Raw genomic sequence first — 22,850 nt, 5'->3', positions numbered from 1 at the left:
CTTGATGCCAGTCGGCAAATATTCCGCTATGCATCACGCATATATAGAAATGCATCTTTCAAATGCTCTATAGGCAAAAATATACTGTCCCTATCTAGGGTATCAATATTTTCAGTCAGGGAATCCGACCACGCCGACCCAGCACTGCACATCCAGGCTGAGGCGATTGCTGGTCGCAGTATAACACCAGTATGTGTGTAAATACATTTTAGGATACCCTCCTGCTTTCTATCAGCAGGATCCTTAAGGGCGGCCATCTCAGGAGAGGTTAGAGCCCTTACAAGCGTGTGAGCGTTTATCCACCCTAGGGGGTGTTTCCCAACGCACCCTAACCTCTGGCGGGAAAGGATATAATGCCAATAACATTTTAGAAATTATCAGTTGTTATCGGGGGAAACCCACGCATCATCACACACCTCATTTAATTTCTCAGATTCAGGAAAACTACAGGTAGTTTTTCCTCACCGAACATAATACCCCTTTTTGGTGGTACTCGTATTATCAGAAATGTGTAAAACATTTTTCATTGCCTCAATCATGTAACGTGTGGCACTACTGGAAGTCACATTTGTCTCTTCACCGTCGACACTGGAGTCAGTATCCGTGTCGGCGTCTATATCTGCCATCTGAGGTAACGGGCGCTTTAGAGCCCCTGACGGCCTATGAGACGTCTGGACAGGCACAAGCTGAGTAGCCGGCTGTCTCATGTCAACCACTGTCTTTTATACAGAGCTGACACTGTCACGTAATTCCTTCCAACAGTTCATCCACTCAGGTGTCGACCCCCTAGGGGGTGACATCACTATTACAGGCAATCTGCTCCGTCTCCACATCATTTTTCTCCTCATACATGTCGACACAAAAGTACCGACATACAGCACACACACAGGGAATGCTCTGATAGAGGACAGGACCCCACTAGCCCTTTGGGGAGACAGAGGGAGAGTTTGCCAGCACACACCAGAGCGCTATATATATACAGGGATAACCTTATATAAGTGTTTTTCCCCTTATAGCTGCTGTATAGTTAATACTGCGCCTAATTAGTGCCCCCCTCTCTTTTTTTTAACCCTTTCTGTAGTGTAGTGACTGCAGGGGAGAGCCAGGGAGCTTCCCTCCAACGGAGCTGTGAGGGAAAATGGCGCCAGTGTGCTGAGGAGATAGGCTCCGCCCCCTTATCGGCGGCCTTATCTTCCCGTTTTTCTGTATATTCTGGCAGGGGTTAAATGCATCCATATAGCCCAGGAGCTACATGTGATGCATTTTTTGCCATCCAAGGTGTTTTTTATTGCGTCTCAGGGCGCCCCCCCCCCAGCGCCCTGCACCCTCAGTGACCGGAGTGTGAAGTGTGCCGAGAGCAATGGCGCACAGCTGCAGTGCTGTGTGCTACCTTGTTGAAGACAGGACGTCTTCTGCCGCCGATTTTCCGGACCTCTTCTGCCTTCTGGCTCTGTAAGGGGGCCGGCGGCGCGGCTCTGGGACCCATCCAAGCTGGGCCTGTGATTGTCCCTCTGGAGCTAATGTCCAGTAGCCTAAGAAGCCCAATCCACTCTGCACGCAGGTGAGTTCGCTTCTTCTCCCCTTAGTCCCTCGATGCAGTGAGCCTGTTGCCAGCAGGTCTCACTGAAAATAAAAAACCTAAACTAAAACTTTCACTAAGAAGCTCAGGAGAGCCCCTAGTGTGCACCCTTCTCGTTCGGGCACAGAGATCTAACTGAGGCTTGGAGGGGGGTCATAGGGGGAGGAGCCAGTGCACACCAGATAGTCCTAAAGCTTTCTTTAGATGTGCCCAGTCTCCTGCGGAGCCGCTATTCCCCATGGTCCTTACGGAGTCCCCAGCATCCACTTAGGACGTTAGAGAAAGAAAGTATACAGTCAATAGGTCTACCACTAAGGGTAGACATGCATCAGGTCGACAGGTTCAAAAGACATAGAATAGGTAGACCGTAAAAATGGTCGCCAGGGTCAAAAGGTTGACATGCAAATTGTTGACACAAAAAAGGTAGATACTTTATGTTTTGGGGGGTGTTTTGTCACTTTCCTGCCACTAACAAGCCCCATTAGTGTACTGCGTCGCTCGCTGCGCTCAGCACAGGTTACTATTCTCAATCATAGTCCACATGGATGGTAAAGTATGAAAAAGTTGAAAAAAATAAAAAAACTTGTGTCTACCATACTGTATGTGTGTCATCCCTGTCGACCTAATGCATGTCTACATTAGTGGTAGACCTATTGACTGTAGACTTTTAGTGTAGATCTATACACCAGATACCAAATACATCACCATATGTAGTTGGTGTTACCCAATAGAAGCCTATGGGCTTCTCTTCGCAAATTCCCAGCACCCCTCATGTCACTCTGGGCATGCGCAGAAAGACTCCTACGTCCTAAACCCAGATGTCCAGTGATCACAAAGGACAGCTCTTATCAGAAGAACAATACTTTGCAATCATACTCGTATGTACACGATAAGTGATGAGAAGGATGTGATGCTTAGTATATCACATCCATGATGAGAAAAGTACAATGATGGTGTTTTGTTTATTTTTTCATTTTCAAAGTATAATTGATTTAAAAAAACATATCTAATCTTACGGGGCTATTTAAATGTTTGTTCTTTGGCAATAATTAAAGGGCGCCTATTGTTGCTATTCAATTGTTCTGGGCACCCTTTAATTATTGTGCTTGACGCTCCCAGTTAAACAGGGTTTAGCCACATAAAGCGGCAAAACCTGTCTAAACTAATGGGCGCAATCGGGAAAGTTCTGTTTGGTCGCCAAAACAACCAAGCCTCTGGAGGTGCGAGCTGAATTGTGACTGATGAGGCTAATGGGCGTCTGATGTGAGCAACATTTGAATAGCTCTGATAGACGCCCATTAGTATTCTCCGCCTCACAAACATTTGAATAGCCCCCTTAGTGTTAGTATCAATTTAGCACAGAGTAGCTCTTTAAACCTTTACTTGCCCATAGTGACAGAAAAAAAAAAAACATAGCAATACAGTAACACGCATAAGTATATGAAATCACTTAATGGAATATGAATGTAAACCAGTCCAGCTAACATGGGACACATAGCAGAATAATAGTGATACAATAGTAAGACACTTACAGTACGGGGTATTTATCAAAGCTTGGAGAAAGATTAAATTAGGAGATAACGTACTAGCTAATCATTATCTGCCTTACATTTTACAGGCTGTATTTGAAAAAAAAAGACAGGAGCCACAGTTATATCACTCTCCAAGCTTTGATTAATATCCATCCTAAAAGTTGTAGTTCAGCACAACGGAATTGCCTGCTCTTGAATGTAATAACTTTATTCAAATGTTATAAAAGTAGAACACTATATAGGCCATTAATGTGTTCAAGAGATCACAAATGCTCTCTGCCCCCAATTACATAGAGTTCTGACAGAACAGATTACAATAGCTCAGGATTGTACACAAAGTTTGTGTTTCCTTCTCATTTTCCCAATAAAATTATTTATGGCACAGCCTTGGTGAGTGCAGTGATCATCCAGTGACTTTTTCCATCATCAAATCTTACAGTGTGTGCAGGAAAGCGGACTGTCAGCAGTGTGCACATAACGCAAAGTGACACACCAAGCTCCGTGCGTGCTGCATGGCCTGTAGTTTTCTTGTCACTGTCTCCTCAGGCATTGCTGAACTAAAGGGACAAGGCTGACACTGGCTGAAAGAACATGGGAGTGACAGATATGCCAGATAATCCCAACATAGGAATTGCTCCCCTTATGTGTACACACGGTGAGATCCTTGCTATGTTCGATTTTTACTTGCGATTTCCCTTGAACTCCCCGGAGCCCAGATAGGACAGATTTTGACTAACTTTTCTTGAGATATGGACTATGTGTGCTTACGATTTTGGCTTATGTGAGATTTTGGCTTATGTGAGATGTCATTGACATGTGAGATGAACTAGATAGTACACCGATCTAGCAAGGATCAAAATCTCAAGAATAAATCTCACCGTGTGTACACACCTTATAATATCATCAGTAGAGTTCTACCTTCACTACAACAACCATGCCAAGCATTTGTTTTGTGCATAGAATGAATAATACCACGGCAGGCAGGTTATGTAGTATACGCCATCCCCTATATATTTACATTATAAATCAGTGATTTTTCAGCCAAAAAGGGAAATTTAACAGATGCCCCACAAATAAACCTGAACAGGAAAGGATATTAGATTTTATAATCCTGTGCAGTCATTTATAGCAGACATTCCCAATCTCAGTCCTCAAGGCACACTAACAGCCCAGGTTTTCGTGATATCCAGGCTTCAGCACAGGTGACAATTAGTTCCTCAGTTATTTTGATTTCACCATGTGTAGTGAAGCCTGGATGTCACTAAAACTCGCACTGTTATGGTGCCCACACATAGCGTAATGTGTCCTCCCGAGACACATCGCTAGCGATGGGACCTAGCATTGGCAAATATACACACACTTGCCGATGCTGACAATGACGAACAACGGTGGCGGGGATGGGAGCGGGACCATGCTACAATCGACAGCGTGGCATCGTTCGCCACCTCCTCAGATCTTTCTGCATGTTGAAGAGACGACAAACGCCGTCATTATCAGCCATACACAGGGCACTTTTTAAATAATGTGTCGTCCCCATCGGAAACGTTCACATAGTTTAAAATATTGTGTCGTGCCATAAGGACAAATGTTGGGAATGCCTGATGTGAATAAAGTACATAGTAAAGTACAGTATGTAAGAATGGCATTGTGTAGGGCAGAGTGCCGCTCTGACAGGTGGGCGCAGGGTGACAGTACCCACAGTGCAGCAATGTGAGGGGAGTAACTTTGCCTCCAGTAGTTCAGGAGGCAGCAGCAGAAGAGAGCTGCAGTACAGACGCCGCCTGATGCTGTGTGTGGGTACAATAGCGCTGCCAGGCTGTGGTGTGTACAGGCTACTGCCGGCTAGTGCCAGGTGAGCAGCCCCAGCCCTGCTCTGCACTGTAGTAGCGGCACGGACATGTAGCGCTGCTTACTTCGGAGATGCTCGGATGCATAGTAATACACGTCCTCGTAGCCCTCATGGTAATCCTCCTCCGGCCGGTACTTTTTGCCTTTCCTCCGCCTGGATCTGCGGATCTGCCTGACGAAGCCCAGGAAGCGCTCCATGCTTGCTCTCTGTGCCGGTGCCCGGCGGGATGGGTGAGACGGTGGTTGCAGGGCGGAGTGTGAGCGCCCGCTGGGGAGCTGCTGCTGTCACTGGCGTGTGTGTTTGTGTGTGTGTATGGGCGAGCTCCTGTGCGCACCTGGCTGTCACTGTGTGCCCCGGGCACGGCGCATGTCCCTCATCTCCCCGGCGACGGCGGCAGGTCTCCACGGCAGTGCGGCGGGATGCGGAGTGTAGGAAAGTTGCTGCCGATGCTGCTGAGTATGAATGTGAGAGCCGGTGTCCCCTCACTGACATGTCTCTCCCCGCTCCCTCCTCCCTCCATCATTGGTAGAGGGGGCTGGAGGGAGACGCCTTGCTGTCAGGGCTGAACCATTGTGCTGCAGAGCAGGAGCCAGGTCCCAGCAGCCCCCTCATAGGCATTGTTGGGGGGCTGGAGATGAAATTGAAGCCTAGTCCCCGCCGCAACACACTCGCCCCCCTAGAAACGACATTAGGAGCTGAGGAGTGGTACAGCCCACGCAGCACAACAATAGCACTACTACAGTGATGGCAGCTACAGGGCAGCAGTGACCTGCCAGCACTCATGCGGGGAGACAGAGTAACGGGTCTATGGCTTACTTGCCTGCTGACTACTGTATTTACTACTGGCATATACTGTAGCACTATAGGTGCAGATCTGTAGCAGGTAACATTGGGGGTAATTCAGATCTGATTCCTGCTGTGTGTTTTCAGGTCCTAACTGCGTATGCACCGCAATGCGCATGCACGTCGGACAACAACGCCGGTCAGCGGCGGGATGGTGTAGAAAATCCGAACGCACGGGCATTTGCAAGGTGATTGAAAGGAAGAGGCTGTTTGTGTGTGGTAACATGCATATCGTGCCCAAACAGACTGTTTAGCCTCGTAAAAAATGGCTAAACCCGTCTAAAGTCCAGCGTTGGGAGTCCAAACTCCCATTCGGATGCCCAAAGCGCCAAGTGATCGCACATTTTTACTTGCACCTCAGGACACTGCGAGAGAGAAAAATGTAATCCCTGCAGCTACCGGGCATCTAAACGGACCAACAAATGAATTGCTATGTTTTGCACACTCTAGTGGTAGCCGCGGTGTAAAACAATTGAATCGTCCTCACAGGTCGACAGGCTCACGATATACTGTATCGGCCGTTCGCTGGATTGGCCGATATGTCGCTTTTTGTCTACCCAGCTTAAGGCCATTCCTAAACCTTAATCTTTTCTGTAGTTTAAGGTTACCGAAATGCCAATCTTTTTTTCTTTTAATTTTTTCAAACCAATCTGTGATATTAGAGTTTATGATTGTTTATATTGTTTCATCACTTTGTCTTTCCATTTGGACAATATTTCCAGGGCCACGCAACCCAAAAAAAGAGTGCAGAGATCAACTGCAGCAGGAGGGACAGATGTTCAGTCTCCTTTAGCAATCACTCCACTGCACTCTGGTTGGGGTGTAGTATGGTATGCCGGCGGTCGGGCTCCCGGCGACCAGCATACCGGCGCCGGGAGCCCGACCGACAGTGTGGCGAGCGCAAATGAGCCCCTTGCGGGCATGGTGGCACGCTTAGCGCGCCACTCTATTTTATTCTCCCGCCAGGGGGGTCGTGGACCCCCACGCGGGAGAATAAGTGTCGGTATGCCGGCTGTCGGGATCCCGGCGCCCGTATACTGTGTGCCGGGATCCCGACAGCCGGCATACTGAAGATCACCCCTCTGGTTGATAGAGGAGCGGGAGGTGTAACTGCAATGGGGAGGGGGGAGGGGGGAGGATGAGCTTTTGCTACACGGAAGGCAAGGGGTGGGTAAAGCCCTAAATAAGCATTACTTGCCAAGGGAGAGGCATAGTGGGTGTACTATGGACACCACTGAGTGGGGAGATAGAGGCTCATTCAGGTGCAGTCGCAAGGTGGCTATTGTATGCACATCGGTCAATGTTTTCTTACTGCTCAAGCATCTGAGCCCCAGTGCGCATGCGCCGTGAGTGAATTGTGATTGCACTGAGGAATTAGTCCCAAAGTGAGTGAAAGGCAGACAGCATATGGGGGTGGTAATGGGGAGTGATTGGGTAAACTCAAACATGTCATGGCCATTCAGACGCCGTTTTCTGGGCATGCATAAATTAGCAGTTGCGATCTTATTACTGGCAAGTCCTCTGCGTCCCGCTAGAGCAGCTCAGCCTGTGCATCTGCAGAGGGACACAGACTCTCCGACATAACCCGATTTGTGAAGGATGGCATCAATGTATCAGCAATTATACACTGTTGGATGGAAATGATGTGACAGCAGTGGGCATTCCTATGCTCAGGTTAGTGTCTGCCCATATTAGCATACAGTCACAATTGCATATGGCAAAAGAGATCAACGGCAGCAGCAAGAACACCCACATCTGAATGAGCCTCATAATGCAACTGGGAATCTATTACTGATAGGGGGTAATTACCTTGAGGATCTATTGCTGCTGGTTATCTATTTCCAGCAAATATTATAGGTTATTAAAAAATACATTATAAACTTAAATTAAAAAAAATAAAAAACCTGACAATTTCTGAGTGGCTCTTTGGAGTAAAGAAAATCAGCCAGTTAAGTGGTTAAACTGTAAACGGCAATTCATTTTATTGATTGATAAAAGCATTTCTGTATCTGTCTCTTTTATAAAAATAAATCTTATATAATGGTATTGGATGAACTATACTTTGGTATAAATACTGTATTGCTGATTCAAGTTTTTTTAAATCATTTCTGGGTCAGAAGGTAATTCTGTCTTGTGATTTGTAGCCAATTAAAACTCTCATGTAAAGAGACATTCTAAAATAGCATAAGCAATTTGATTTATTCATTGAACCACAGATTTCCACATAAAAACGGACATGGTAACACGTGCTGGTAGGTTATGCACCTTCTACAGCCTATCCACTTTTCTGCGGTGTGAACAGAAATTGATGTGACAATTACATATAGCTGTTGCAACGCAACTATCAGTTACTATAGAATGTTTGGACTTACTATATACACTTTGGGCATGATTCAATTCAAAGAGAGTTGAATAGCGCTGGGAATTAGCTCCTGGGGCTATTAAATACAGCGCTGTGTGACACCCGACACCCCCCCAGGAGGGGTGTCCTTAGCGGTAACAACGGCGCGCCGGGCACTTAAGTCGGACACAGTTCTCCCGACAGCGATCACTCCGTGTCTACCCCTCACAGCGATAGCGATGCGCAGCCCTGCGCGTTGCTATCGCTGGTGCTAGATTGGCCTGCATGCAGACCAATCTAGCAGGTCGCTCACTTCACCCGCTGGGTGAAATGAGCGGCCCCCCGTCTCCCCCTGCAGTCTCAGTACACATCGTGCTGTGCTGAGCGGGGGGAAAGATGTGTGCTGAGCGGTTCGCTCAGCACACCTCTCTTCCCATATCTGCCGGTGAGTACTGGCCTTTACCACTGCACTGTATTGAATAGCCCCAGGAGCTATTTCCCGGCACTATTCAACTCTCTTCGAATTGAATCGTGCCCTTTGTGAATCTGAAAGAAACTAAAATAGAATTTGCTCTTAAATATGATGCCTTAAGGAACAAGTATAATGAAAATCACATAAACATTATAAAACAGAATTACATGCACACTGTACCAGAAACAAATCTAAACCTCAAATGAACTTATAATGAATTGATATTAGACCTTCTTCAGCCCACCAGAAAGAGATCACAAGATCCCTCTCTGGCAGGGGTATGGGACTCAGGGTCGACACCCATTAGGTCGACGGTGACTAGGTCGACACAGGAAATGGGTCGACATGAACAAGGTCGACATGGAAAAGGGTAGACATGAGTTTTTTATGGGGGGTTTTGGTGTTGTTTTCTTCGTAAAGTGACGGGAAACCCCAGTTAGTGCACCGTGTCCGCTCACCATGCTTCGGACAAGGTGCCTCGCTCTGCTGCCGCTACGCTCGGCACAGGTTACCGTTCCCAATTATAGTCCACATGGATCATAAAGTATGAAAAAGTAAAAAAAAAAAAAAACATTTAAACTCATGTCGACCTTTTTCCAAGTCGACCTTGTTCATGTCGACCTAATGGTCGTGTTGACCTATTTTGTGTGTCGACCTACTCAATGTCGACCAATAGGTGTTGACCTAGAGTCTGGATACCCTCTGGCAGGGCAGCCTAATTGTAAGAATGAGCTAATGCCATACCATTACCTACAAGATAGCTTTATCCCACACAGGCAAGATCCACAAAGCTTACAGAACTTGTTAAATACCATCCCATCGAAAACTATGGGGGTCGGCTGCTTCTGGAGCGGATGGAAAACAGGAGTTCCTAATCGGTACATTTAAGTGGTACTTAATTCTGCCTTTAAACATGTGGAAACAGCAGTCTTTACATATTGTAAGGGCAGAATTAAAAAGGATCCTAAGTATTTAGGTTTAATATTTTTCTGCTCAAATTGATCAAAAAGTTCAGAAATCAAAATCTCAAAAACTAAGCATATAGTAAGTGAAACGCTTATGCTTTACTAAAGTAGTCCAATAGGATCTTATTATTATTATCCTTTATATGGCGCCACAAGGGATCCGCAGCGCCCATTACACAGTACATAATCAAATGAGCAAACAAGAAAACAGCACTTACAGTACAAGACAATATAGGACAGGTATAGAAAACCCGGGGTTAGGTGCCATCAAAGGGAGTATGGCATAGGTCTGCAAACTCTGTCCTCAGGACCCCACACAGTGCATGTTTTGCAGGTAACCCAGCAGATGCACAGGTGTATTAATTACTCACAGAAACATTTTAAAAGGTCCGCAGGTGGAGTTAATTATTTCACTTGTGATTCTGTGAGGAGACCTGGAAAACATGCACTGTGTGGGGTAATGAGGACCGAGTTTGCAGACCTATAGAGTGTGGAGTACAAGATAGTGTAAGTAAGAAAATAAGAAAAGGAAAGGCACATGAGGAAAGAAGTCCCCCTGTTATAGGTCTGGTCAGAAAATACATGGAGCATCTCCATATTACATAATTCTACGCAAGACGCTTTTCTCAAGGCCGTATGCTGTGGAGAAAAACAGCCTTGAGAAAAGTGTCCTGCGTGGCAATGAAACGCCGGCAAGCTATGCCTTTTTTTCTCTTACGTCCTAGAGGATGCTGGGGACTCCGTAAGGACCATGGGGATAGACGGGCTCCGCAGGAGACATGGGCACTTTAAGAAAGACTTTAGTTATGGGTGTGCACTGGCTCCTCCCTCTATACCCATCCTCCAGACCTCAGTTTACTACTGTGCCCAGAGGAGACTGGGTGCATTACAGGGAGCTCTCCTGAGTTTCCTGTCAGAAAGTATATTTGTTAGGTTTTTTATTTTCAGGGAGCCTACTGGCAACAGACTCCCTGCATCGAGGGACTGAGGGGAGAGAAACAGACCTACTTTAATGCTAGGCTCTGTTTCTTAGGCTACTGGACACCATTAGCTCCAGAGGGATCGGTACGCAGGTCTCACCCTCGCCGTTCGTCCCAGAGCCGCGCCGCCGTCCTCCTCGCAGAACCGGAAGATAGAAGCCGGGTGAGTATGAGAAGAAAAGAAGACTTCAGAGGCGGCAGAAGACTTCATGATCTTCACTGAGGTAACGCACAGCAGTAAAGCTGTGCGCCATTGCTCCCAAACACCTCACACACGGCAGTCACTGTAAGAGTGCAGGGCGCAGGGGGGGGGGGGGGGGGGCGCCCTGGGCAGCATATGAACCTCTCTTTGGCAAAAAAAAAAAAAAAAAATATATATATATATATATATATATATATATATATATATACACAGCTGGGCACTGTATATATAAAAGAGCCCCCGCCAGTTTTTTAGTATATTTGAGCGGGACAGAAGCCCACCGCCGAGGGGGCGGGGCTTCTCCCTCAGCACTCACCAGCGCCATTTTCTCCACAGCACAGCGCTGAGAGGAAGCTCCCCGGACTCTCCCCTGCTTATTCCACGGTGAAAGAGGGTTTTAAAGAAGGGGGGGGCACATAATTCGGCGCATATATATATATATATATATATATATATATATATATATATAAAACAGCGCTACTGGGTAAACATATATTTATTGTGTTTTTTCCTGGGTCATATAGCGCTGGGTGTGTGCTGGCATACTCTCTCTCTGTCTCTCCAAAGGGCCTTGTGGGGGAACTGTCTTCAGATAAGAGGTTTCCCTGAGTGTGTGGTGTGTCAGTACGCGTGTGTCGACATGTCTGAGGTAGAAGGCTCTCCTAGGGAGGAGGGGGAGCAAATGAATGTGGTGTCTCCGTCGACAACGCCGACACCTGACTGGATGGATATGTGGAATGTTTTAAGTGCTAATGTAAATTTATTGCACAAAAGATTAGACAAAGCTGAAGCCAGGGAGTCAACCCATGTCTGTCCCTATGTCGCAGGGACCTTCGGGGTCTCAAAAGCGCCCACTATCCCAAATAGTAGACACAGATACCGACACGGATTCTGACTTTATCCACCTCATCAGGCGTACCTGAGATTTGCGGTACAGGATTGTCATTACCAATTTCAGACGTTGCCGTTTGGGCTTTCCACGGCCCCGAGGATTTTCACCAAGGTAATGGCGGAAATGATGGTGCTCCTGCGCAAGCAAGGTGTCAAAATTATCCCGTACTTGGATGATCTCCTGATAAAAGCGAGATCGAGAGATCAGTTGCTGAACAGCGTCTCACTTTCACTGAAGAAGTTACAGCAACACGGCTGGATTCTCAATATCCCGAAGTCGCAGTTGGTTCCTACGACTCGTCTGACCTTCTAGGGCATGATTCTGGATACAGACCAGAAAAGGGTTTATCTTCCGATAGAAAAAGCTCAGGAACTCATGACTCTGGTCAGGAACCTATTGAAGCCAAGACAGGTGTCAGTGCATCACTGCACTCGAGTCCTTGGAAAGATGGTGGCATCATACGAAGCCATTCCCTTCGGCAGGTTCCATGCGAGGACTTTCCAATGGGACCTACTGGACAAGTGGTCCGGGTCACATCTACAAATTCATCAGTTGATCACCCTGTCCCCCAGAGCCAGGGTATCTCTCCTGTGGTGGCTGCAGAGTGCTCACCTTCTAGAAGGCCGCAGGTTCGGCATTCAGGACTGGATCCTGGTGACCACGGACGTGAGCCTCCGAGGTTGGGGAGCAGTCACACAGGGAAGAAACTTCCAAGGTCTTTGGTCAAGTCAAGAGACTTGTCTTCACATCAACATCCTGGAACTGAGGGCCATATACAACGCCCTACGTCAAGCGGAGACCTTACTTCGCGACCAACCAGTTCTGATCCAGTCAGACAACATCACCGCAGTGGCTCATGCAAACCGCCAAGGCGGCACAAGGAGCAGAGTGGCAATGGCGGAAGCCACCAGGATTCTTCGCTGGGCGGAAAAATCATGTAAGCGCACTGTCAGCAGTGTTCATTCCGGGAGTGGACAACTGGGAAGCAGACTTCCTCAGCAGACACGACCTGCATCCAGGAGAGTGGGGACTTCATCAGGAAGTCTTCGCACAGATTGCAAGTCAGTAGGGACTGCCCCAGATAGACATGATGGCGTCCCGCCTCAACAAAAAGCTACAGAGGTATTGCGCCAGATCAAAAGACCCTCAGGCGGTAGCTGTAGACGCCCTAGTGACACCGTGGGTGTTCCAGTCGGTCTATGTGTTTCCTCCTCTTCCTCTCATAGCCAAGGTGTTGAGAATAATAAGAAAAAGAGGAGTGAGAACAATTCTCATTGTTCCAGATTGGCCACGAAGGAACTGGTATCCGGATCTGCTGGAAATGCTCACAGAAGATCCGTGACCTCTTCCTCTACGACAGGACCTGTTGCAACAGGGGCCCTGTCTGTTCCAAGACTTACCATGGCTGCGTTTGACGGCATGGCGGTTGAACGCAGGATCCTAGCGGAAAAAGGCATTCCGGATGAGGTCATTCCTACGCTGATAAAGGCTAGGAAGGACGTGACAGCTAAACATTATCACCATATATGGCGAAAATATGTTTCTTGGTGTGAGGCCAGGAATGCTCCTACGGAAGAATTCCATCTGGGCCGTTTCCTTCACTTCCTACAGACTGGAGTGAATTTGGGCCTAAAATTAGGCTCCATTAAAGTTCAGATTTCAGCCTTATCCATTTTCTTTCAAAAAGAATTGGCTTCTCTCCCAGAAGTACAGACTTTTGTGAAGGGAGTGCTGCATATTCAGCCTCCTTTTATACCTCCGGTGGCACCTTGGGACCTTAACGTGGTGTTGTTTCCTTAAGTCGCACTGGTTTGAACCACTTCAAACGGTGGAGTTAAAATATCTCACTTGGAAGGTGGTCATGTTATTAGCCTTGGCTTCGGCTAAGCGAGTGTCGGAATTGGCGGCTTTGTCTCATAAAAGCCCCTATCTGGTTTTCCATATGGATAGAGCGGAATTGCGGACCCGTCCTCAATTCTTGCCTAAGGTGGTGTCATCTTTTCATATGAACCGACCTATTGTGGTGCCTGTGGCTACGCGAGACTTGTAGGATTCCGAGTCCCTTGATGTAGTCAGGGCTTTGAAAATTTAGGTGGCCAGAACGGCTAGAGTCAGAAAAACAGAAGCACTGTTTGTCCTATATGCAGCCAACAATGTTGGCGCCCCTGCTTCGAAGCAGACTATTGCTCGCTGGATCTGCAACGATTCAGCAGGCGCATTCTACAGCTGGATTGCCGTTACCAAAATCGGTCAAGGCCCATTCCACTAGGAAGGTGGGCTCGTCTTGGGCGGCTGCCCGAGGGGTCTCGGCACTACAACTATGCCGAGCTGCTACTTGGTCGGGTTCAAACACCTTTGCAAAGTTCTATAAGTTTGATACCCTGGCTGAGGAGGAACTCCTGTTTGCTCAATCGGTGCTGCAGAGTCATCCGCACTCTCCCGCCCATTTGGGAGCTTTGGTATAATCCCCATGGTCCTTACGGAGTCCCAGCATCCTCAAGGACGTTAGAGAAAATAAGATTTGGAGTCTCACACAAAATTAAAGTGGAAAAACACACTACAGGCTGATCCAACTTTGATGTAATGTCCTTAAAACAAGTCAAAATGAGGCTCAGTAGTGTGTGTGGCCTCCACGTGCCTGTATGACCTCACTACAACGCCTGGGCATGCTCCTGATGAGGTGGCGGATGGTCTCCTGAGGGATCTCCTCCCAGACCTGGACTAAAGCATCCGCCAACTCCTGGACAGTCTGTGGTGCAATGTGGCGTTGGTGGATGGAGCGAGACATGATGTCCCAGATGTGCTCAATTGGATTCAGGTCTGGGGAACGGGCGGCCAGTCCATAGCATCAATGCCTTCGTCTTGCAGGAACTGCTGACACACTCCAGCCACATGAGGTCTAGCATTGTCTTGCATTAGGAGGAACCCAGGGCCAACCGCACCAGCATATGGCCTCACAAGGGGTCTGAGGACCTCATCTCGGTACCTAATGGCAGTCAGGCTACCTCTGGCGAGCACATGGAGGGCTGTGCGGCCCCCCCAAAGAAATGCCACCCCACACCATTACTGACCCACTGCCATACCGGTCATGCTGGAGGATGTTGCAGGCAGCAGAACGTTCTCCTTGGCGTTTCCAGACTCTGTCACGTCTGTCACATGTGCTCAGTGAGAACCTGCTTTCATCTGTGAAGAGCACAGGGCGCCAGTGGCGAATTTGACAATCTTGGTGTTCTCTGGCAAATGCCAAACATCCTGCACGGTGTTGGGCTGTAAGCACAACCCCCACCTGTGGACGTCGGGCCCTCATACCACCCTCATGGAGTCTGTATCTGATCATTTGAGTAGACACATGCACATTTGTGGCTTGCTGGAGGTCATTTTGCAGGGCTCTGGCAGTGCTCCTCCTGTTCCTCCTTGCACAAAGGCGGAGGTAGCGGTCCTGCTGCTGGGTTGTTGCCCTCCTACGGCCTCCTCCACGTCTCCTGATGTACTGGCCTGTCTCCTGGTAGCGCCTCCATGCTCTGGACACTACGCTGACAGACACAGCAAACCTTCTTGCCACAGCTCGCATTGATGTGCCATCCTGGATGAGCTGCACTACCTGAGCCACTTGTGTGGGTTGTAGACTCAGTCTCATGCTACCACTAGAGTGAAAACACCGCCAGCTTTCAAAAGTGACCAAAATATCATCCAGAAAGCATAGGAGCTGAGAAGTGGTCTGTGGTCACCACCTGAAGAACAACTCCTTTATTGGGGGTGTCTTGGTAATTGCCTATAATTTCCATCTGTTGTCTATTCCATTTGCACAACAGCATGTGAAATTGATTGTCAATCAGTGTTGCTTCCTAAGTGGACAGTTTGATTTCACAGAAGTGTGATTGACTTGGAGTTACATTGTGTTTAAGTGTTCCCTCTATTTTTTTGAGCAGTGTATATATATATATATATATATATATATATATATATATAGAGAGAGAGAGAGAGAGACACACACACACACACACACAGGGGTGTATGTATATATATATATATATATATATATATATATATATATACTAACAGTGTCTACACTTAAAGGATATATATATGAAGAATGATGCAATACGTATTTCTAAAAAATGGGGGGGTATTTATTATAAAACAGACATTTTACTAAAAATACAAAAAAGGTTGGATGGAATAAAAAAGGGGTGGTTTTGATTGATTAAAACATAAATTCAGGCTGATTAGCACATAAAAAATATAAAAACATATCTGGAACAATAAAGATATAAAAATATATTTCAGATAAGAGAAAGGTGCTTATCTTGAAAATGGAAGGTCAACTGAGGTATACCCAGCTTATCACTGCCTATTTTCTGGGGTCAGCTGACACCTTTTACCCTTAAAGGAGTGTCTACACCCCTGGTTATATTATATTTTTTTAAACTGTAAAGTTGGCGCCATACTCCCACTACTCTATCTATATATATATATATATATATATATATATATATAGAGAGAGAGAGAGAGAGAGACACACACACACACACACACACACACACACACACAGGGGTGTGTATATATATATATATATATATATATATATATATATATACATATACATACATACATACCAACCCCCCAGAAATTTTGCACATCTTTATTCACAAACACTATTCAAATAAACGCTCTTCAATTTCACTTAACAGTTGATCAGGAATATAGATAAGAAGCTTCTGGTGTTGTGCCAAGGACAGTATATATGATGTTTAATATTCAAAGAACCTCTCCAAGCACAACAATCAGAAGGCTTCACCAGGATCCACAAATTACAATATAATTGACTATTGCTATTATAATGTTATTTTCAGTATCCTGGTAAGAATGTCTCATTATTTTAGTATATACCAAGAGACGAATACTGAGCTTGCATATATGATCTGAAGGCGGATGGAATGGTGACAATATTAAGTACGGTCTGTGCACATGTTGCTTTGTATCTCTAAAATGTCAGCCTTTCCTTGGCACTTAACGGTCACAAATCTTAGCTACTGTACACCAATGACCTACAATTAGCTCTTAAATGTATTCGCCAAAAATAGGGCAGAATCCTTTTCCTATTAACAGATGACTAACAAGGTAATTTTCATCATATCTTCAGATCTACTGTAACTGCTCAAGCCAAGTCCAGCAAGACCAATTCTCAGCAGCCAGTAAGCAACATGATAGAGGGAAAAACACAGTGGGTGGAATGGTAAACTATCAAAATTAAATAAGGAGTTTATCATTTCTGCCTTCTAAAATGAGTAAGAATTAACCTAAATTTAAATCACCAACAACACTTATTATAACCAGGCTCCTTATATGATTTGAACGTATGTCTCACACCTTTTCCCCAAGACGTGTAGTATTCTTTACCTACTATCAGTTTTTTTAAGTTTACAATTCAGTACAGTCTGGAAGTTACCAATTGGGTACCCCTAAAATTGTCTCTTCTACAGCACCATGTTTACAACTTACTGTTATTGTCCATGGTAACTGATATGCAATCAGGTTTACGCAACATATTACTGTATACGCAACAAGACTGAATGCTCATATTCAGGGCTGGAATAAAAACAGTTCTAAAAAAAACAAACACTTTTTCTTTAAATCAGTTTTTTTTTTAGCATTACTGTTTTAATGAAAAAATAAATTGAATCATGTATTAGAAACCTTGGGGTCGATTCTATTCGGCAACTAATGAATAGCGCCGGGAATTAGCTCCCGACGCTATTCAATTCAGCAACTAGTTACGTCGGCGATGGCCCGTTCTCGCCGACAAAACAGGTTGAATTGTCGGGAGAACGGGCATTCTCCGACTTAACTCCCCGGCGCGAGGCTGATTCCCGACAGAATCAGCCTCGCGCCGGCCGCGAGGCAGCACTTTTGTCGGGTTTCTCTTCTCATCCCCCGGGGATGAGAGAAGAATTCCCGACAATTGCAGGTAATTAGTTGCTGAATTGAATAGCGTCGGGAGCTAATTCCCGGCGCTATTCATTAGTTGCCGAATAGAATCGACCCCCTTGATCAACCATGTTTTAATGCTCTCTAACATTAATGTTATTAGACTGTGACTTGATTTATTTTACATCTTTCAATAATACCAGTACTTTACAGCTTATTATTCCTATACATCTGAATATATGTAGATAGACTAAACATAATTAATACACACAAAGTACACTCAGATATAGATGACACTGAAAATAAGAACATGTTTATGTAAAGCATTAGCCCTACTTATTACTTATAATTAAATAAATCTGTATAGTAATACAAAATGTAAAATGTAAAAGTACTTTTCTGAGTAACACACACACACACACACACACACACAAGTTAAGCATTAGCACTGGACATGCCATTGACATTAAACATTTTGAATAAAAAAATAGTTTTTTTTTATTATAAAAGGTTTGTTTTAAGAAGTCATGGCTTTTCAGGGTCGTGAATGCGAAAACACACAGGTTTCACTGAACCTGTGTTGTTCGCAAGAACAAGTTTTTTTTTTTTACTGGCAACCTAATAGGCAAGCCGGTAATCAAATATCAGTGAAACATTGGAAAAAATTGCAAAAAACTTACATTTTTTTGAACCCGATGATTTTTTACCGCTAATTTATACCGTAGTACTATGCATATAAGCCAACTGATAGCTTACTGCAGCTCACTAAACTACACACCAAGCGCATGGTGGATGTGGAGAATGAACTAATTTGTGAGAAATCTTTTTGGAATGTATCCTGTAGAATAGATTTTGTTTCGCCTGCCTGAAGCAGGTGAAACAAAATCCCTGATAAGACATGTCTCGCGCGGCTTTTTGGGGGCACAATAGGATAGCCATCGGCGATACAATTACCTGCGGTAAATGATTGTTGGTAACTGGATAACGGCTTAAGGGGTCTATTCATAAAGCAGTGAAAAGAGTGGAGAAAAGGACCAGTGGAGAAGTTGCCCATAGCAACCAATCAGCTTTGAAGGAAGCCTTTATCAAGTACATTCTCTAAATTGCAAGGAAGATGCTGATTGGTTGCCACAAGCAACTTCTCCACTGGTCTGTTTCTCCACTATTTTCACTGCTTTATGAATAAACTTCTAAATCTGATAGCCAGATGTAGTCCCAGTCGCCTTAGGACTTTCTCAGTTTAATTCTCCAAATGCAATGCTAAAAAAAACCTAAAAACTTCAATTCATAAAGAACAACAAAAAGGTCTAGTGAACAAGACAATAATACAAATCACTATTGTGCAGTGAAAGTCCATAAAATGTACTATTGGTGACATTGACACTAACATTGGCGGAATCTGTCAACACCTTTAAGAATGGGTTAGATAAATTCCTAATGGATAAGGATATCCAGGGGTTTGGTGCATAGTCATGCATTATAGTTACTATAAATAGGGATAAAATGCAACGGCTGACAGCAGCATCAGTCAGAAATTTTAGTCAAATCATCATGCATAGGAGACCACAAATAGGTTGAACTCGATGGACAATTGTCTTTTTTCAACCTCAGATACTATGTTACTATGTTACATTAAAAACATGCACTTTGCACTTAGTTGCAGCTAGTAGGGTTCAGCAAATTACAAAAATATAGTATCTAGGAACACTTCATGCCTGCCTACATTTTACTGGTTCCCTCTGAGCGATTGCAGAGTGTGGGGTACATAGGACTCATCCTAGCATGCCCACCCTGCTGTACAATGCCTGCAATACATGACATTGTGAAGCTTGAAGTGGGGTGTGGTAGCCAAGTACATTTTAGTAGGAGCCCTAAAATATTTCCCTGAGTATGGAAAACTGCCCACGTTAATAATAGGTTTCAAATTATACTGATGTCCTTTAAATGGATGAGATTCCTTCATGGAAAAACATCTTCTGCCACTGCCATATTAGTAATCAAAGTTGTATTGCTGATTTACCCTGTGTTATTTGAGAACCCTGCAGTCTGCAGTGTTGTGGTCTCTATTAGTATTATTGTTATGAGAAAGTACAGTACAGTCCCAATCTTTGCTGATGTCCTCAGGCATGACCCTTTCATCTCAGGAATCAAAGCATTTCTCACAATGTTTATTCTGTAAAGATTATTCTTTTGAAGTATTTTTTATCTAGAAACATTCTTCAGTATGAAACATTCATCTTGTTGCACTGCACATATCTGCCCTAACAGTAACCATAGTTGCCGACTTTCTGGTTGCCCCCTCCAGGACGGGGCTGTCAGGTCGGCACAGCAAAGCTCTATCCGGGGGTGTGGCTACAAATAGGGGGGCAGGGAGGGGGTGTGACGCAGCGGGAAAAAGCTATGGATGGGGGCGTGGCCATGCTATTGCATCAGTGAAGCTACACCCCCCGCTATGCAATGCCGTGATTACCGGCATTGTACAGCAAAAGGCAAGGCTACAATGGCGCGATTCAGAGCAAATTGCGTCATCGGCCACCTCCGACCATAGATGCATGAAAACTAATGCATTACTGTCGTGCTGTACTTTTACTGTTGTACTGGTAACACAGGAGAGATAATAATGATGCCATGTTCTAAGGATGCATATCCTGCGGCTAATTGTCAGCACTGCCCAATTAAACTAACTGTGGGAACCACGCACACTAAGCCCCAGAGATTCTCCTTGCAGCCTCAAGATCAAATGCACTCTGCATTGAACACGTGGTGAAACCCATTAGATACCCAATTTTGAGCAGACTCAGTGGGTTTCCACACCAGAGGGTTAAGCTAAATAATCCACTAGCTTCTGGCGTTAAACCCAGAACCTTCCTTGTGTGGTAAAGCTCAAGATTAATTTAATATGCCCCTAAGATTTTAAATATAGCATTAAAATGTTACAAACACAATGATGGGGACAGCACCAATGGCTTTTCTTATCTGACCTATTTTTAGTGTGCAAATAGGTGTGAACTTTGTGTTTTTTACAGAGCATAAACATATATAGCTTTTGGGTGTGGATACTAAACAGATACAGTCAATAGGTCAACTCCATGTGGTCGACATGGTCATAAGCTCCACAGAATCAAAAGGTCAGCATGCAAATGGTCGACACAAAAAAGGTTGACACAAGTTTTTTTACGTTTGTGGGTTGTTCTTTTGTATGTTTCATTATATGTGACCACAATTAGTGTACCATGGGGGTAATTCCAAGTTGATCGCAGCAGGAAATTTTTTAGCAGTTGGGCAAAACCATGTGCAGTGCAGGGGGGGCAGATTTAACATGTGCAGAGAGAGTTAGATTTGGGTGTGGTGAGTTCAATCTTCAATCTAAATTGCAGTGTAAAAATAAACAGCCAGTATTTACCCTGCACAGAAACAATATAACCCACCCAAATCTAACTCTCTCTGCACATGTTATATCTGCCCCCCCTGCAGTGACATGCTTTTGCCCAATTGCTAAAAAATTTCCTGCTGCGATCAACTTGGAATTACCCCCCATGTACGTTCGCCACAGGTTACTATTCCAAATTGTAGTCCACGTGGATGGTAAATGATGAAAAAGTTGAAAAATAAATAAATAAAAAACAACTTGCGTCGACTGTTGTCATGTCGACCTTTTGTACCTGTTAATCTTAGACACAGTCAACCTTTTGACTGTCTAACTAGACACTGTCGATCCAGTGTCTGGAACCCATAGCTTTTATGGGTCATAGAAGTAGGAAGCTGAGTATCTGTTTATAACTTGCAATCACAGACTAGCTATTAAACTCACATCTGCTAGAGACAAAAGTTTCATCTTCATGCCATACCATTAATCATACACTATGCTATGCCTTAAAACACCTACAAAGAAACTACCATATATACTCGAGTATAAGCCGACTTTTTCAGCACTTTTTTTGTGCTGAAAAAGCCCCCTCGGCTTATACTCGAGTCAGTGTTTAGGAGGGACACGGAGGGCATAGCGCGCGGCTCTCCTGTGCCCCTCCTGCGTCTCCGGCGGGTCTATTAAATTAAGTGCCCGTCCGTGAGCTCTGATTGGCTCACGAACCGGCACTTCATTTAACACACACACGCCGCTGCCGCCGGAGACGCAGGAGGGACACAGGAGAGGCGCGCGCTGTGCCCTCCGTGTCCCTCCTTCAGAAGACAGCGCGGGAGCAACGGAGGGTAAGTAACTGGCACTGGGGGAGCATATTTGGCACTTGGGGGGGGCACATATGTGGCACTGAGGGGACACATCTGGCACTGTGGGGCATATCTGGCAGCATGAGGGCATATCTGGCACTGTGGGGCATATCTGGCAGCATGAGGGCATATCTGGCACTGTGGGGCACATCTGGCACTGTGGGGCACATCTGGCACTGTGGGGCACATCTGGCAACATGAGGGCATATCTGGCACTGTGGGGCATATCTGGCAGCATGAGGGCATATCTGGCACATGTGGGGCATATCTGGCACAGTGGGGCATATCTGGCACTGTGGGGGCATATCTGGCACTGTGGGGGCATATCTGGCACTGTGGGGGCATATCTGGCACTGTGGGGGCATATCTGGCACTGTGGGGGCATATCTGGCAGTATGAGGGCATATCTGGCACTGTGGGGGCATATCTGGCAGTATGAGGGCATATCTGGCACTGTGGGGGCATATCTGGCACTATGAGGGCATATCTGGCACTATGAGGGCATATCTGGCACTATGAGGGCATATCTGGCACTATGAGGGCATATCTGGAAGTATGAGGGCATATCTGGAAGTATGAGGGCATATCTGGAAGTATGAGGGCATATCTGGAAGTATGAGGGCATATCTGGCACTATGAGGGCTGTGTACGGCTAGAGCTGCATTTCCCACCCTAGGCTTATACTCGAATCAATAAGTTTTCCCAGGTTTTTGTGGTAAAATTAGGTGCCTCGGCTTATATTCGGGTCGACTTAAACTCGAGTATATACGGTATGTGCTAAGTAGCACATAACCACTATCGGCATTGAATTAAAAGCTCAGCAGAGCATTCAGTCATACTGGGACTGTCAATGTTTGGTAAGTAATGTGAGTGGGAGGACCAATAAGCAGTAATAACAGATAACTCTCATTGGTCCACCCAATCACACCACCTTCTGCAAGCATTTTGATGTGGTGAAAAGCGACAGTTGCCACTGTATTAGATATAACAGCATTAAAGGACATACATCTCACTTACACCTATATGCTCTATACACACTT

General features: G+C 45.4%; 1 protein-coding gene across 15 annotated transcripts in view; it reads right to left on the bottom strand.

Moving 5' to 3' along the window:
* The window catches only part of GRIP1 (glutamate receptor interacting protein 1), an 871,453-nt gene that overhangs the window by 576,380 nt on the left and 272,223 nt on the right, over positions 1–22,850 (bottom strand). For 5 of the 15 annotated variants that reach the window (XM_063927521.1, XM_063927523.1, XM_063927522.1 and 2 more), the window contains exon 1: positions 5,025–5,476. The exons of 2 other annotated variants lie outside the window; for them this stretch is intronic. In XM_063927521.1, the coding sequence (XP_063783591.1) occupies positions 5,025–5,157 (133 nt within the window). In that variant the 5' untranslated portion in view covers positions 5,158–5,476. Of the gene's footprint in view, positions 1–5,024; positions 5,477–22,850 lie in introns of those variants that run through there. 8 more of the 15 variants (XM_063927529.1, XM_063927533.1, XM_063927537.1 and 5 more) reach the window with 3 other exon arrangements.

Source organism: Pseudophryne corroboree, chromosome 6, assembly GCF_028390025.1.
Source record: "Pseudophryne corroboree isolate aPseCor3 chromosome 6, aPseCor3.hap2, whole genome shotgun sequence".
Lineage (NCBI taxonomy): Eukaryota > Metazoa > Chordata > Amphibia > Anura > Myobatrachidae > Pseudophryne > Pseudophryne corroboree.
Note: the sequence above shows the minus strand (reverse complement) of the source record. Positions and strands in the feature narration are given on the sequence as shown.